At 38.2% G+C, this 18,494-nt stretch overlaps 1 protein-coding gene across 18 annotated transcripts in view; it reads left to right on the top strand.

Annotated features, from left to right (window-relative positions):
• Positions 1-18,494, top strand: part of POT1 (protection of telomeres 1) — a 161,173-nt gene that overhangs the window by 14,865 nt on the left and 127,814 nt on the right. For 9 of the 18 annotated variants that reach the window (XM_070071278.1, XM_051848937.2, XM_008258246.4 and 6 more), the window contains exons 4-5: positions 15,851-15,961; positions 17,162-17,209. In XM_070071278.1, coding sequence (XP_069927379.1) covers positions 15,896-15,961; positions 17,162-17,209 — 114 coding nt within the window. In that variant the 5' untranslated portion in view covers positions 15,851-15,895. Of the gene's footprint in view, positions 1-13,602; positions 13,740-15,850; positions 15,962-17,161; positions 17,210-18,494 lie in introns of those variants that run through there. The other 9 variants (XM_070071280.1, XM_051848936.2, XM_070071281.1 and 6 more) reach the window with 3 other exon arrangements.

The raw sequence follows: 18,494 nt of genomic DNA, 5'->3' as shown, positions 1-18,494 counted from the left end.
TGTGGTTCCACTGGCCCATGCTTTGCACATACATTGCAGAAGCTTCTACTATTAAATGACTTATAAAGATTGAGCCGAGCTATAAATTAAATAGGAGACGAATGTTTGACTCAGGTGTGAGGTTTTGTCAGGAAAAGAAGCCACCCATTCAGCACATGAATAACAATATAGCATGAAGGAATCATCCATAATTTCTGTCAAGTTACGTTTCTTGGAGGCTTGTTATCTCAGTGAGACTACTGGTCTTTGGTTTCTATTTCTGTTTTCTACCAGCAAACTTTCCAGGAAGTAAGCCAGAATTATTAATACAGAGTTCAATTGTCTGTACTTTTTGTCTAATTTTTAAAAACTGCTATTTCATTTTTTTTATTTAATTGTCTGAAGGCTGGAAAATAAATGTAGTCACTGTTACACTTCCATGGTCAAAAGCAGAAGTCCAGCAGATGACTTAAGATATTAAAGAAGTGAGTTAGGATTTGCTTTTCTTTTTTTTTTTTTTTTTTTTTTTTTTTTTTTTTTTTTTTTTTTTTGACAGGCAGAGTGGACAGTGAGAGAGACAAAGAGAAAGGTCTTCCTTTTGCCATTGGTTCACCCTCCAATGGCCGCCGCGGCTGGCGCACTGCAGCCGGCGCACCGCGCTGATCCCATGGCAGAAGCCAGGTGCTTCTCCTGGTCTCCCATGGGGTGCAGGGCCCAAGCACTTGGGCCATCTTCCACTGCACTCCCGGGCCACAGCAGAGAGCTGGCCTGGAAGAGGGGTAACCGGGACAGAATCCGGCGCCCCGACCGGGACTAGAACCCCGTGTGCTGGCGCCGCAAGGTGGAGGACTAGCCTTGTGAGCCACGGCGCCGGCTCTTCTTTTCTTAACTATATGAAAGGCAGAGAGATAGAGACAGAAAGATTTCTCATCTGTGGATCCTTGCGGTGAATGCCTGTAATGGCCCTGGGCTGAGACAGGCTGAAGCCAGAAACCAGAAACTTGGTTAGTGTCTCCCATGTGGGTGGCAGGGACTCAAGTCCTTGAGCACAACATGCTATCTCCCCAAATTCATACTAGCAGGAAGCTGGAATTGGGAACAGAACTGCGACTGAAACAGAGTTCTCCGATATGGAATATGGTATCCCAAATGGCATCCTAACAGTTGTGCTAAGTACCCACCTTATGTGTTAGTTTTTGTTTAGTAGCAATGACGTTTTTACATTTGAGGAACAAAGGTGTTTTAATTTGTGTACATACTTTGGAGAGTTGGATTAAAGAGCTAAGGATAAGGAGAAATAGGCAGCTATGTGGTAATTGTTTCATTGCCAGATGCCATTAGACCTGATAGAGTGGATTTGAGAATCCTGTCATGAGGACTGCCAATTTTGAGAATTTTTCATATGCTTCATGCATAGATGCATGAAAATCTAAGGGAGTTTCTTGGAGTTGAATATTTGAAAGCTGGTTCTAATGAGATCTTTCACATGATTTAATTGAGTCTTGGTATCTGGCCCTGCCATTGAGGTTATGGGAGGTGGCCTTTGGAGTAGAAGGATTATGGAGACTCCATTCCAAAGCATAGAAGATCTAAGTGAAACTCCATACAACTTTGCTAAATACCTTCCCTTCCCATCCCCCAAAGATATAATGATTTGACCAAGATGTGCCATTATTTAGGATGGATGATCCTTCCTTCTCTTTTTGCAAATACTCAGAGAATATCTTTAATGAGCCCATCACTATACTGGGCTTCTTTTAGATATTTCCTTAATCATCAAATATTATAAAATACTAGCTGTTTCTTTAACTAGATACAAGTGTTCACTGCAGTTTGGTTAATCTAGACAGCAGTTTGAAAAGTAAAACCTTCAGTCCTTCTAGGTACAATATATCCTTGGCTAATAAAGTAGGATTGTGTTTGAGATAAAAGAAAAGTCATTTTGCACTTTCAGCATTGATATTTTCAGTTTTAAAATGTAGATTATAATAAAATCCTGGTTTATTATAACATGTAGTGTTGATGGAAATGTTATTGTGGGTGTGCTTATAGTCAGTTGATTGTGACCTTGTGATTTTATTATTGCTAAAAGAATTTTAGATTACTTTTTCATTTCTTTTTGAGTTGTCAGAAATGAATTCTGAGTAATTTGGTTCTATAAGTGGGCATGTTTCTTAGCCATCAGTTTCCTCATCTTTAAAATGAGGATAAAAATATCTGTTTGACAAAGTTATAAAAAACAGGAAAGACTGAGCAAGTATATCTCAGCTTATTAGTGTTTTGTAAACATCAGTCATTGTCTTTTGTGGCCTTTCCCCTCAGCCCAAGTTTGTACATTTTTGGGGGAAAGTCTATCTTTGCTTAAAAGGTTAAATTGAATAACTACAATGTTAGAATTATTTTAAAAATATATTAATACATATTACATATTTATATCTTGCATTTGCCATTGGGCTATTAATTCACATGAATGTCGCCTCTTAATGGATAACAATAATAAGTGTAATTAAGGTAACTGTGAATAGAGGCATGATACTCTTTTGTGAAGTATGGCATTACTTTACTTCTGCTTTATTTTACAGAAATATTTTACAGAAATATAAGGTCTCCAAAAAGGTGGACCTAGGATATACTATTTGGTGCCAGTAGTCAAAGATGATGTAATTCTTTGGGAAATGTTATAGATTATTCTTGAGGTGATTTGATTGTTTTGTCATTCTTTACTTTTTATTAGATTTTTTCAGTAAATCCAGTTTTCAAAATTGAATTATATTTTATAGGACATTATCATTTAAAGGACCTAATGCATAAGTATACTTCTAAAATTGAATAATAATTTTTGTTTTCAAAACAGATTTTTTATTTAATTTCAGAATTCTTTTCTTTTAAACTTTTATTTAGTAAATATAAATTTCCAAACTACAGTTCATGGATTACAATGGCTTCCCCCCCCCCCAATAATTTCCCTCCCACTCAAACCCCTCCCTTCTCCCGCTCCCTCTCCCATTCCATTCACATCAAGATTCATTTTCTTTTTTTTTTTTTTTTTTTTTTTTTTTTTTTTTTTTTTTTTTTTTTTTTGACAGGCAGAGTGGACAGTGAGAGAGAGAGACAGAGAGAGAAAGGTCTTCCTTTGCCGCTGGTTCACCCTCCAATGGCCGCCGCTGCAGCCGGCGCACCGCGCTGATCCTGGCAGGAGCCAGGAGCCAGGTGCTTTTCCTGGTCTCCCATGGGGTGCAGGGCCCAAGCACCTGGGCCATCCTCCACTGCACTCCCTGGCCATAGCAGAGAGCTGGCCTGGAAGAGGGGCAACCGGGACAGAATCCGGCGCCCCAACCGGGACTAGAACCCGGTGTGCCGGCGCCGCAAGGTGGAGGATTAGCCTATTGAGCCACGGCGCCGGCTCTAGATTCATTTTCAATTATCTTTATATACAGAAGATCAATTCAGTATATATTAAGTGAAGATTTCATCAGTTTGCACCCACACAGAAACACAACGTGTAAAATACTGTTTCAATACTAGTTATAGCATTACTTCACATTGGACAACACATTAAGGACAGATCCTACATTAGGAATAAGTACACAGTGACTCCTGTTGTTGACTTAACAATTTGACACTCTTGTTTATGGCGTCAGTAATCTCCCTAAGCTCTAGTCATGAGTTGCCAAGGCTATGGAAGTCTTTTGAGTTCGCTGACTTTGATCTAATTCAGAGAGGGTCATAGTCAAAGTGGAAGTTCTCTCCTCCCTTCAGAGAAAGGTACCTCCTTCTTTAATGGCCTGTTCTTTCCACTGGGATCTCACTTGCAGAGATCTTTGATTTAGAGTGTGTGTGGTTTTTTTTTTTTTTTTGTGCCAGAGTGTCTTGGCTTTCCATGCCTAAAATACTCTCATGGGCTCTTCAGCCATATCCGAATGCCTTAAGGGCTGATTCTGAGGCCAGAGTGCTGTTTAGGACATCGGCCGTTCTATGAGTCTGCTGTGTATTCTGCTTGCCATGTTGGATAGTTCTCTCCCATTTTGCTTCTGTCAGTTAGTATTAGCAGACACTAGTCTTGTTTGTGTGATCCCTTTGACTCTTAGACTTATCAGTGTGATCAATTGTGAACTGAAGTTGATCACTTGGACTAGTGAGATGGCATTGGTACATGCCCCCTTGCTGGGATTGTATTGGAATCCCCTGGCACGTTTCTAACTCCACCATTTGGGGCAAGTCCGATTGAGCATGTCCCAAATTGTACCTCTCCTCCCTCTCATATTCCCAGTCTTATATTTAACAGGGATCACTTTTCAGTTAAATTTAAACACCTAAGAATAATTGTGTGTTAATTAGAGTTCAACCAATAGTACTAGAACAAAAAAAAAAATACTAAAAGGGATAAAGTATTACATTATACATCAACAGGACAAGGGCTGATCAAGTCACTGCTTCTCATAGTGTCCATTTCATTTCAACAGGTTTCCCATTTGGTGCTCAGTTAGTTGTCGCCGATCAGGGAAAACATATGATATTTGTCCCTTTGGGACTGGCTTAATTCACTCAGCATAATGTTTTCCAGATTCCTCCATTTTGTTGCAAATGACCGTATTTCATTGTTTTGGACTGCTGTATAGTATTCTATAGAGTACATGTCCCATAATTTCTTTATCCAGTCTACTATTGATGGGCATTTGGGTGGTTCCAGGTCTTAGCTATTGTGAATTGAGCTGCAATAAATATTAATGTGCAGACAGCTTTTGTGTTTGCCAATTTCATTTCCTTTGGGTAAATTCCAAGGAGTGGGATGGCTGGGTTGTATGGTAGGGTTATATTCAGGTTTCTGAGGAATCTCCAAACTGACTTCCATAGTGGCTTAACCAGTTTGCATCCCCACCAACAGTGGGTTAGTGTCCCTTTTTCCCCACATCCTTTCCATCATCTGTGGTTGGTAGATTTCTGAATGTGAGCCATTCTAACTGCGGTGAAGTGAAAGCTCACTGTGGTTTTGATTTGCATTTCCCTGATTGCTAGTGATCTTGAACATTTTTTCATGTGTCTGTTGGCCATTTGGATTTCCTCTTTTGAAAAAGGTCTGTTGAGGTTCTTGGTCCATCTCTTAAGTGGGTTGTTTGTTTTGATCTTGTGGAGTTTCTTGATTTCTTTGTAGATTCTGGTTATCAACCCTTTATCTGTTGCATAGTTTGCAAATATTTTTTTCCCATTCTATTGGTTGCCTCTTCACTTTCCTGTTTGTTTGGAAGTACAGAAACTTCTCAATTTGATGCAATCCCAAATGTTAATTTTGGCTTTGACTGCCTGTGCCACTGGGGTATTTTCCATGAAGTCTTTGACTGTGCATATATCTTGCAGGGTTTTTCCAATGCTCTCTAATAATTTGATGGTTTCAGGTCGTAGATTAAGTCTTTAATCCATGTCGAGTGGACTTTTGTTTAAGGTGTAAGGTAGGGGTCTTGCTTCATGCTTCTGCATGTAGCTATCCAGTTTTCCCAGCACCATTTATTGAATAGACTGTCCTTGCTCCAGGGATTGGTTTTCAATCCTTGATCAAATATGAGTTGGCTGTAGATGTTTGGATTGATGTCTGGTGTTTCAATTCTGTTCCATTGGTCTATCCATCTGTTTCTGTACCAGTACCATGCTGTTTTGATTACAACTGCCCTGTAGTATGTCCTAAAATCTGGTATTGTGATGCCTCCAGCTTTGTTTTTGTTGTACAAGATTGCTTTAGCTATTTGAGGGCTCCTGTGTCTCCATATGAATTTCAGTATAATTTTTTCCAAATCTGAGAAGAATGTCTTTGGTATTTTGATTGGTATTGCATTGTATCTGTAAATTGCTTTTGGGAGAATAGACATTTTGATGATGTTGATTCTTCCAATCCATGAGCATGGAAAATTTTTCCATTTTTTTGGTATCCTCTTCTATTTCTTTCTTTAAGGTTTTGCAATTCTCATCGCAGAGACTTTGACATCCTTGGCTAAGTTTACTCCAAGGATTTTGATTGTTTTTGTAGCTATTGTGAATGGGATTGATCTTAGAAGTTCTTCCTCTGCCATGGCATTGCCTGTGTATACAAAGGCTGTTGATTTTTGTACACTGATTTTATATCCTGCTACTTTTCCAAACTCTTCTATGAGTTCCAGTGGTCATTTAGTAGATTTCTTTGGATCCCCTTAGTAAAGAGTCATATCATCTTCAAAGGAGAAATAGTTTGAGTTCTTCCTTCCCAATTTGTATCCCTTTAATTTCTTTTTCTTGCCTAATAGCTCTGGCTAAAACTTCCAGAACTAGAGTGGGCATCCCTGTCTGGTACCAGATCTCAGTGGAAGTGTTTCCAACTTTTCCCCATTCAGTAGGATGCTGGCTGTGGGTTTTTCATAAATTGCTTTGATTGTATTGAGGAATGTTCCTTCCATACCCAGTTTGCTTAGAGTTTTCATCATGAAAGGGTGTTGTATTTTATCAAATGCTTTGTCTGCATCTACTGAGATAAACATATGGTTTTTCTTCTGCATTTTGTTATGTGGTGTATCACATTGATTGTTTTGCGCACATTGAACCATCTCTGCATACCAGGGATAAATCCCACTTGGTCTGGGTGGATGATCTTTCTGATGTAATGTTGCATTTTATTGGCCAGAATTTTATTGAGGATTTTTGCATCTGTGTTCATCAGGGATATTGGTCTGTAATTCTCTTTCAGTGCTGCATCTTTTTCCGGCTTAGGGTTTAAGGTGATGCTGGCTTCATAGAAAGAATTTGGGAGGACTCCCTCTTTTTCAATTGTTCTGAATAGTTTGAGAAGAATTGGAGTTAGTTCTTCTTTAAATGTCTGGTAGAATTCAGCAGTGAATCCATCTGGTCCTGGGCTTTTCTTTGTTGGGAGGGCCTTTATTACTGTTCCAATTTCTGTCTCAGTTATGGGTTTTCTATGTCTTCCTGGTTCAATTTAGGTAGGTTGCATGTGTCCAGGAATCTATCCATTTCTGATAGGTTTCCCTGTTTGCTGGCATACAAGTCCTTGTAGTAATTTCTGATGATTCTTTTTATTTCTGTGGTGTCTGTGGTTTTGTTTCCTTTTTCATCTCTTATTTTATTGATTTGGGTCTTTTCTCTTCTTTTTTTAGTTAGTTGGGCCAATGGGGTGTCAATTTTACTCATTTTTTCAAAAAACCAGCTCTTCGTTTGGCTGATTTTTTGTAATTTTTTTTGGATTCAATCCTGTTGATTTCTTCTCTGATTTTAATTATTTCTCTTCTCCCACTAGATTTGGGTCTGGTTTGCTGCAGATTTTCTAGATCCTTGAGATGAATTTAAAGCTCATTTATTTGGTGCCTTTCCAATTTCTTGATGTAGGCACCTATTGTTATAAACTTTCCTCTTAACACTGCTTTTGCTGTATCCCATAAGTTTTGGTATATTGTGCCTTTATCCTCATTTACTTTCAGAAAGTTTTTGATTTCTCTTTTGATTTCTTCTAAGACCCATTGTTCATTCAGGAGCATGTTATTCAATCTCCATGTGTTAGCAACTCAGGAATCCCTAGAGCATATGCAGATTTCCAACTTCATTCCTCCATGGTCTGAGAAGCTGCATTGTATGATTCTAATTCTTTTGAATTTGCTGAGACTTGCTTTATGGCCTAATATGTGGTCAGTCCTAGAGTAGGTTCCATGTACTGCTGAGAAGAATGTAAATGCTTTCTGTGTAGGATGAAAAGTTCTGTAGATATCTGTTAGATCCATTTGGGCTATAGTGTTGTTTAAATCTACTGTCTCTTTGTTGATCTTCTGTCCTGTTGATCTATTTCTGAGAGTGGAGTATTGAAGTCCCCCAGTACTGTTGTATTGTGGTCCAAGTCTCCCTTTAAGTCCCTTAACAAATCTTTTAAATAAACCGGTGCCCTGTAATTAGGTGCATATACATTGATAATTGTTATATCTTCCTGTTGAATTGATCCTTTAATCATTATATAGTGCCCCTCTTTGTCTCTCCTAACAGTTTTTGTGGTAAAGTTTATGTTGTCCAATATTAAGATGGCTACACCCGCTCTTTTTTCATTTCTGTTGGCATGGTATATCTTTTTCCAGCCTTTCACTTTCAGTCTGTGTGCATCTCTGTTGGATAGATGTGTTTTGTAAGCAGAAAATAGATGGGTTTTATTCCTTAACCCAATCAACCAATATGTGTCTTTTAACTGGACAGTTTAGGCCATTATGGTTGAATGTAACTATTGATAAATAGTAACTTTGCCCTACCATTTGCCAAAGATATTTTCTAATATCTGCTTTGAACTTCTTGTGATCTCTTGCTGTGAGGTTTCTTCCTTTACCTTCTTACATATTGATGACCCTGTTTCTGTGTTTCTGTGTGTAACACATCTTTAAGCATGTTTTGCAGGGCTGGATAAATGGTGACAAATTCTTTCAATTTCTGTTTGCTATGAAAGGTCTTTATTTCACCTTCATTCACAAATGATAGCTTTGCAGGATATAATATTCTGGGCTGGCAGTTTTTCTCTCTTATTACCTGGGCTATGTCTCGCCATTCCCTTCTAGCCTGTAGGGTTTCTGATGAGAATTCTGCTGTGACTCTAATTGGAGATCCTCTAAGAGTAATCTGACGTTTCTCTCTTGCATATTTTAGAATCTTTTCTTTGTTTCACTGTGGTGAGTTTGATTATAACGTGTTGTGGTGAGGATCTCTTTTGGTCATGTTTACTAGGGGTTTTATTAGCTTGCTGTACTAGGATGTCTCTGTCCTTCTCCAATCCTGGGAAGTTCTCTGCAAGTATCTCACTGAAAACGCCTTCTAATCCTTTCTCCCTCTCCATGCCTTCAGGAACTCCTAGAACCCGAATGTTGGGTTTTTTAATAGTATCCTGTAGATGCCCAACAATATTTTTTAGATTTCTAATTTCCTCTTCCTTTCTTTGGTTTGACTGTATACTTTCCTGTTCTCTGTCTTCTAAGTCCGATATTCTCTTCTGCTTCACTTATTCCATTTTTAAGGCTCTCTAATGTGTTTTTCATGTGATCTATTGAGTTCTTCATTTCATTTTGATTGCTCTTCACTATCACACTTTCCTGTTCTACTAGTTTCTGCGTTTCATTTTGATTCCTCCTTAAGATTTCATTTTCATGAGAGAGATTTTCTATCCTGTCCAGTTAGGATTTCCGTATGGCAGGCATTTGTTTTTGAAAACTTCTAAATGTTCTTATCATAAATTTTTTGAAATCCATATCTTGCATTTCTTCCATCTCATCATCTTCATAATCTTGTCTTGTTCATTTGGGGGTGTCATGATGTCTTCCTTGTTCTTGTTTCTTTGGTTTCTGCGTTTGTTGCTTGGCATTGTGGTGATATTCTTTGGATCCTTCTTCCCAACCTGTGGTGTTTTTTTTTCTTGTTATACTATGGCTGTATTAAGTGGACTGTCTGCTTTTGATGGAGCCTTAGAGGCTTGAGATGGGTGTGGCCTGAGAGCCGTGTTTGGTTCCTCAGGGTTAAGGGTGTGCCAAAGGTGACACTCCCAGGTTAGGCATGGTAAATCTTTGTTTTTTTTTGGTTCAGAAGGGAAGTAATTCCTCACAGCTGAGCAGAATTGAAGGTAGTTAGGAGGCGAATGATATACCCACAGGAGCCAGAGATTGGAAGCTCTTTCCCAAGGACCACACAGGGAATCTTTTCTGCCCTCACGGTCGGCTCAGATTCTCCTGCAGTCTCCCACTGGATTGCCAAGGTTACCGAATTGTAACATCTCTGGAGAGTACTCACATGAGTGAGTTCCGTGAGTTCTCTCACCCACCGTCTCTTTTCACAGTCTTAGTTCAGTAGCACCACACATTCACTAGATCCTAATCTCCTGTTATTTCACCCCCCCCCCCGCCCCCCAGAGTCAGGTTTTTCTTCTTGGGTGAGGGCGGGTGTAGCCCTGAGGTCGTGCGGCTTGTGATGTATGTCCAAAATGGCCCCTGCTCTTTGTCTTGCTTGCCTTTGAGAGGTGAGCGGAGAGAGAGACTCATGTCCATGCCGGTCACTTTTTTTTTTTTTTTTCCTCTCTTCTAGTTAGCCTGGTGAACTTTTCCCCACGGGATTTCAAGCCTCGTTCCCTCTAGTCTCCTCTTTCTTTTTCCCGCTGGTGTCTCGGGCTATTGAGGTTCGACTCACCTCGCGTTCCAGCAGTGGAGCGTTGATTCTGCCGCTGGTATCCCAAGCCATGGGCTCCCACACCCTCCACGCAGGTCCACCGTGAATCACTAGTTCCGGAAGAGTTTCCTCTGCTGTTTCTTCCCCTACTCTTCCTTGAACCTGCAATATCTCCACTTTTATTAAACTGTCTCTTCCCAGACTATCAGTGTGCTCCCTTCCTATTCCACCATCTTGCCGCTCCGCCTCGATATCTCTAATTTCAGAATTCTTTATGCACAGCTATTCTAGTGCAAGAGATTTTAGATTTGTCATTTTTAAGAAATAAAGAAAAGGAAAAAAAGTTATGTATAAAATCTTACATAACAAATTAAGATTGCTGATTGTTAGGGAAATGTATGTAGACTAATTATTCCAAGGAGGCTGTTTCTTTTTTCTTATATAAAGATTTATTTACTTATTTATTTGAAAGAGTTATGCAGAGGGAGGAGAGGCAGAGAGACAGAGGTCGTCCATCCAATGGTTCACTCCCCAATTTGGTGCAATGGACAGAGCTGTGCTGATCTGAAGCCAGGAGCCAGGAGCTTCTTCTGGGTCTCCCACCCAGGTGCAGGGCCATAGCAGGGAGCTGGATGGGAAGTAGAGCAGCTGGGTTTTGAACCGGTGCCCATATGGGATGCTGGCACTTCAAGCCAGGGCGTTTACCAGCTGCGCCACAGTGCCGGCCCCAGAAGGCTGTGTCTTGATATTTGTGGACTTCTAGAAATTATATATTAAAAAGGAGCAGAGTATGTGCTGTTAAGGACTCATTTGGATAAAATTACTGAGGAAATACTGAACAATTTAAGAGACTGATAATAACTCTGGGAAACTAAAGGTGATTGTCAGTAAAAGTGCAGTAATTTAGGGTAATCTGTTAGGCCCTTCTAAACTGAATAATTATATTTATTCAATTTCTTTTAGATGTAAACATGATATAACAAGTAATAGAAGGTGATCATTCTGTGTGATATTTTTAGAAATATTTTGTGGTGCATAATCTTGTTTACAGTTGTTATAGTTTTGATTTTAATGTTTATTAGCATTTAAAATTTTGTGGTACCTGATATATTAGAGCAAACTAATGTGAATTATAGGCTAGCACTGCGGCTCACCAGGCTAATCCTGTACTTGTGGCGCCAGTACCCTGGGTTCTAGTCCTGGTTGGGGCACTGGATTCTGTCCCGGTTGCTCCTCTTCCAGTCCAGCTCTCTGCTGTTGTAGGCAGTGGAGGATGGCCCAAGTGCTTGGGCCCTGCACCCAGATGGGAGACCAGGAGGAAGAACCTGGCTCCTGGCTTTGGATCAGCGTGGTGGCCATTTGGGGGGCGAACCAATGGAAGGAAGACCTTTCTGTCTCTCTGTCTTTCTCACTGTCTAACTCTACCTGTCAAAAAAAAAAATAATAAAGTGAATTACAAATATTTTAATACTTTATCATTACATTTTTAAAATATATTTTTAAAATTTTTTATAAGTCAGAATTAGAGATCTTCCATTTGCTGGTTCAGTACCAAAATGGCTGTAATGGCCAGGGCTGGTCTAGGTCAAAGCCATGAATGAGGAACAACTTCCAGGTCTCCCACGTGAGTGCAGGGGCCCAAGCAATTGGGCGGGCCATCAGCTCTGCTTTCCCAGGTGCTTTAGCAGGGAGCTGGATCAGAAGTGCAGCAGCAGGGACTTGAACTAGCACCCATATGAGATGCCAGCGCATAGGCATGAACTTAACCCACTGGGCCACAGCACAAGCCCCTGTCATTACATTCTGAAGTAACTAGTTTTAGCATATACTTTTCGTCAATTTTCTTTTGTGCATAAACTGTTATATCTAAGTACTTTTCTTTGTGTTACGTTTATAGAAAATGAAAATCCGCATTCAGAGGTCAGTACAATTAATGTATTTTTTTGGAAAATGAGCAAAGTACCATGTGAAAGTTTCCTGTGAAGGGGTAAATTATTTTTATATTGCATTCTTATTTTAGAAATAGATTTAGGGGGCTGGTGCTGTGGCACAGTAGTGCCGGTTTATGTCCTGGCTGCTCCTCTTCTGGTCCAGCTCTCTGCTTATGGCCTGGGAGAGCAGTGGAGGATGACTTAAGTGCTTGAGCTCTTGCATCCATGTGGGAGACCTGGAGGAAGCTCCTGGCTCCTGGCTTCAGATCAACCCAGCTCAGGCTGTAGCAGCCAACTGAGGAGTGAACCAGTGGATGAAGACCTTTCAGTCTTTCCTCTCTTTATGTAACTCTACCTCTCAAATGAATAAATTAAATCTTAAAAAAAGAGAAATAGATATAGGAGTTTGATAACACTGTATTCCCCTTATAGATTTTTCCTGTTTTTTTTTTTTTGAGATCTTCATGTATTTTCAAGTATATCAAATGATAGTTATAGACATCTTTAAAACTGTAATAATCCTGAAAGGTTAGCATGAAACTGAATGGTATAAAAAGGAACAGTTTCTCAAGATATACTATACTATGCCTGTAGTATTTTCATTTAGTTGTTTTAAAAACACCCCTGTTAAATCCTCAACAAAATAATAGCAAAGCTAATATAGCCTATGAAAAAGATTAGGCACCATGACTGAGAAGGATTTATTCCAGGAGGACAAAACTGATTCAACATAAAGTCATTGCAATACAACACATCAATAGAGAAAAATGGAAAGAAACATATCAGCTGATGCAGAAAAGATGTTTGACAAAATCCAACACCTTATGATGAAAGCAATTAGAAAACTAAGATTAGAATGGAACTTAATAAAGGGCATTTATCAGAAACCCACATCTAACATCATTTTCAATGTTGAAAGACTGAAAGTTTTCTCCTAAAAATCAGGACAAGAATTAGGCAAAGATGCCTTTCTACTCAACAATTGTATAACAGCTTTTTCAGTATTATAGTAGAAAATGTAAACAGAGCAATTAGAAAAGAAAAAAAAATGAAAGACATCCACATTGGAAAAAGAAGATATAAAATATCCTTAGGAGTCATGATGATATATACACACACACACACACACACACACACACACACAGAAGATCCCAAAGAAGCCAAAGGAACATTACTAGAGGTGATAAATGAATTCAGTCATGTTGCAGAGTACAAGATCAATACACAAAAACAGTTTTTATATACCTGCAGTAAATAATCTGAAAAGGACATTACAAAAACAATTCTATTTGTAATAGCATCTAAATTTACCTAAAGAGATGAAAAAAACATATATGGAAAACTAACAGGCATTACTGAAATAAATTTTAAGATTGCTAAATAAAAGGGAAAACATTTCCTGTTCTTTGGTAAGAACACTTAATATGTTAAAGCATCAGTCCTTCCCAAAATGTTCTATATATTCAGAACATCCCTTATTGAAATTTCAGAATTTCAAAGCTGTTCATGTGCAGTTTTAGGCTCCAAATAAGCAAAAACAATCTTGAAAAAGAATAACATCTGAAGACTCATGTTTCCCGGCTTCAAAACATACTGCATAGCTGAAGTAATCTTGACTATGTGAAGGAGAGATATGCAGACCATTGGAATGGAACTGAGTCAAGAAAGAAACACGTATGTTGATGGCTAATTAATTTTTGAGAGTCTGCCATATCTATTAATGAGAAAACAGAAAAAAGGGGAAAAAACCTTGAAATATGGGATAAATTTTCATGAGCTTGGATTTGGCAATGGATAAGAGATGACACCAAAAATATAAGCAACAAAAGAACAATAAGTAGAACCTCAGATTTTAAAATTTTGTTCATCAAAGGATATTATTGCAAAAGTGCTAAGACAGTATACAGAATAGAAAAAAATATATATATATATAGTATAGTTCATGGAGATTGCTATGCAGAGAACTCCTTAAACCCAACAATAATTAATTTAAAAACAGGCAGGGCTGGCACTGTGGCATAGGGTTATGCTGCCACCTGAAGTAAGTGCTGGCATCCCATATCAGCACTGGTTTGAGTGCCAGCTGTTCCACTTCTGATTCAGCTCCCTACTCATGTGCCTGGGAAAACAGCAGAAGATGGCCCAAGTCCCTGGGCCTCTTGCCACCCATGTAGGAGACCCAGAAGAGGCGTATGTCTCTGCTTCCACTTAGCCCAGCCTCTGCCATTGCGGCCATTTGAAGAGTGAACTAGTGGATGGAAGATTCCCTCGTCCCTCACTCTCATATATATAATCTCTCTCTATATATAATCTTTATATGTATGTAATCTTTATATAATCTCTATTTCTGCCTTTCAAATAAGTAACGAAATCTATAAAAACAGGCAGTTGATTTGAATTATTTCTCCAAAGGAGATATAAAAATGACCAATGCCCACACAAAAAGATACTTAAGAACATTAGTTACTAGAGAAATATAAATGAAAATCACAATAAAATGTCACATCACTCATGTTAGGATGACTGTAATAAATGGAATATACTAGTCCTGGTATTTATGTAGATGTGGAGAAATTGGAGCCCTCATACTTTGTTGATACAGCCACAGGGGGATGTAATTTAACTTTTCCTCCAAACCTAAACATAGAATTACCATGTGATCCAGCAATGCCACTCCTAGGTATATACACAAAAGAGTTTGAAGACATGGACTGAAACAGATATCTGTATACAAGATAAATATTACTCTATCATACATGTTATTCACATTATCCAGGAGGTGGAAATAATCTAAATGTTCAGTAGATGAATGGAAAAATAGAATGTGGTACATACATGCAGTGGAATAATAATTAGCCATAAAAGGAATATGAACTTCTGATATGTGCTACAGCATAGAAGAATCTTTTACAACATAGAGCAACCTTGAGAATATGCTAAGTGAAATAAGCCAGACACTGAATGACAACTATTGTATGAGCTATTTATATGAATAGATAGAAAACGCAAATTCTTAGATAGACAATAGAGATTGTCAGTATATGAGGGAAGGGGAAAATGTGGAGGTTCTACTCATTGGTTTCAGAGTTTTTGGGGGTCATGGAAAATTTGGGGTGATGGTTGCAGTTTTGTCATCGTAATTAGTTCTATCAGGTATACACTTAAAAATGTTAAAATATTACATTTTATGTTTGCATTTGACTAAATTAAAGAAATACAAACTTGTGCAATAGTTAGCCAATAAGGATATGTAATCAGAATTAAAATGAGGGGCTGGCACCGCGGCTCAATAGGCTAATCCTCTGCCTGTAGCGCCGGCACACCGGGTTCTAGTCCCAGGCGGGGCGCCAGATTCTGTCCCGATTGCTCCTCTTCCAGGCCAGCTCTTTGCTGTGGCCCGGGAGTGCAGTGGAGGATGGCCCAAATGCTTGGGCCCTGCACCCGCATGGGAGACCAGGAGAAGCACCTGGCTCCTGGCTTCGGATCAGCGCAGTGCACCGGCCGCAGCGGCCGCTGTGGGGGTGAACCAACAGAAAAGGAAGACCTTTCTCTGTCTTTCTCTCACTGTCCACTCTGCCTGTCAAATAAAATAAAAAGAAAAAGAAAATAAAAAACTATTTCAGAAGAGGTGGCAGTCAAAATTATTTACTCAGTAAGCATTAAATAAGTTTAGGTTAACCAGTTTTCCATTTTATAGGGGTGATTTTTATTTTTAAATAACAATAAATAAGGAATCTTAAGACATTCAGAATTATAGATACTTTGTTGATTTTTTTTCCTTGTAGGACACCATTGCAGTGGCTAGATTTGTTTCACCAGCATCCTCATGTATGAGCAGAGATGGTAAATGTGGCATATTTTTAAAAACACTTGAAGACTACAAATCAGCTGTCTATGTAAGTGTGTAAATTTCAGTCAAATCTTATCGTGGTTTTAATAATAAAGTGATGGGATAGTGTTAGTATTTTTGTAAGTGCTGAGCAGCTGCTTAATCTAACTAAATTATTTGAGTAGTGAAGTTCAGGCTCCTTTAAAGGTCGGTAAGGCATGTACCAATGCCAGCGCACTTGGTAAAGTGATAAGTATAAGTACACAACCGATCAAAAAAGATAGGGTAAGTGTTGAAGAGATTTTACAAACAAGACCAGTGTAAGCAAATAATGAAGGATAGAATTAAAAGGGAGAGAATGATCCTGCAGGGGAAGCAGGACACACAGCAGACTCATAGAATGTCAAATGCCCAAAACAGCACTCCGGCCTCATACACATACTTGAAATCTACTTTCTATTTAGTGAATGCAATTAGGTAGAATTGGGCCAAGCCATGTACCTTCAGGCCAGCATCTGCCTATTTTTTTTTCTAGCATGCTCAAAGGCATTGTAAGGGTAGAGGTATCCCTTTTGATATTAAAATTGATAAATTAGACTGAGAGTTGCAGGTTGGGGGTCAAAGTTACATTTCCATTTGTTTTTGTTTCTGAAAAGTTCGGGGTTCAGTGTAGGAAATCTTGATTTAACAACTCTGATTTTCCACTTCTATTGCAATGATAGAAATTTATTCTTTTTTAATATTCTATTTTGAGAAAGGCACTCTTAATTTGTAAGCCTTAACTTTATGCCATTGTATAGAATTTGAGTATTATAGAGTTAAATGTGGAGTTCTATTAGAATTGGAGGTCCAAGGGCCGGTGCTGCGGCTCATTTGGTTAATCCTCTGCCTGTGGCACTGGCATCCCATATGGGTGCCGGGTTCTAGTCCGGGTTGCTCCTCTTCCAGTCCAGCTCTCTGCTGTGGCCTGGAGGGCAGTGGAGGATGGCCCAAGTGCTTGGGCCCCTGCACTCGTGTGGGAGACCAGGAGGAAGCACCTGGCTCTTGGCTTCGGATCGGCATAATTCCGGCCGTAGCGGCCATTTGGGGAGTGAACCAATGGAAGGAAGACCTTTCTCTCTCTGTCTCTCTCTGTCTCTCTCTCTCACTGTTTAACTCTATCAAATAAATAAATAAATAAATAAATAAATGAAAAAGGAATTGGAGGTCCATAATTATACTAGAGGTAATTTGTGTACAAATCAATCTTTTCTTTTTTTATTTTCAGGTTTATACTAAACCTCTTAGAGATTTTTCTACAGAATCAATGTCTTTGGTAAGATGATATTTAATTTAATTTAGTTTATGTAGAGTTACACCTCCCACACAGAGACCTAGGTTTGCATGCAAGCATACACATGCAAATATGTTTATAGTCTGATATACTTTATAGCCTGATTTTGAGGTAGTTACTTTAATTTTTTGAGATAGTTAATTTATAGGCTGATTTTTAAATTATTATTGATACAGTGGGATCTGCTTTATAGTCTGAAATAGTATCAACAAAATGAGAAATGGTCTTCCCTATCATTTCTTATAATGTTATTTCTGTTTTATATTTATCTTGTAGTTATTATCTGATTGTTATGTTTTCTAAAATAGCTGCTTTTTTGCATAAGCTATGCTTACATGGGAAAATTAAAAATTAGCTGTTGCTATATAAAAATATTAGTTTTAAAACAAATTGATTTCTTGTTTTTCATTATCATATTTAAACAGCTTATGTGCTGAATTTTATTTTAGCAAGTTATATAACTTTAAATTTTTATATTTTTGAGACATTTTGCTTTTTTTCATTTTTTCCAGTTTTATAAGACTTTGTTATAGCAATACAAAGGTCCCTATTTTGCTATTTGTAGCTGAGTTAAACTAAGAAAGATGGTAATTTGGTAATATTTAATAAAATGATTTTGTTCTACCTATTTTTAAACCTTTGATTTATAATGCAGAGATAGCATACAGAGACTTTTTTACTGGTTGATAATAACTAAAAGATACATTAAACTCTGAATAGTATAATTAAAATCTGTTTTTTGGAGAAATTATAACAAATGAATTGCTGTACATTTTAAATTTGGAACAGCCCCAGGTATTAGTATGTCTCTAAATTGTTCTAGACAAAAGTAAATGGAAAAGCTTCTGAACATAGCAAAAATGTGTTTTTAGTGGAAGACACATTCTAAAATAAGCGGATTTATTTGCTTCTGTTTTCTTGACTATAAAATGCTCATTTTGCATTTTAACATTTTTAAACTGAGCATGGTGTACCTTATAATTGATTTCAAGAAAACTATTAATTTTTCTTGTCAGTATTTGCAATAATTTTCTGAAAGCCTGTTACCGTTTTTGTAATGTACTACTAACTGGCCTATCTTCAGACTAGAGATGTTTATAGGACTTTTATATTATTTTTCAGTTAAGGAAGAGTTGCCCTTTTCAAGTGACTCGGGGCAATCATTAGATCTTATATTTTCTTGAGGATTTAAGAACATTTGGCCCACTTATGCAATCTTAAGGACAACATTTAAACTATTCCCTGTATGCCTATCCAAGCTATTCTT

Source organism: Oryctolagus cuniculus, chromosome 3 (genome assembly GCF_964237555.1).
Source record: "Oryctolagus cuniculus chromosome 3, mOryCun1.1, whole genome shotgun sequence".
In the NCBI taxonomy this organism is placed as follows: Eukaryota; Metazoa; Chordata; class Mammalia; order Lagomorpha; family Leporidae; genus Oryctolagus; species Oryctolagus cuniculus.
The sequence above is the reverse complement of the archived record's forward strand: the minus strand, read 5'-3'. Positions and strand labels throughout refer to the sequence as shown.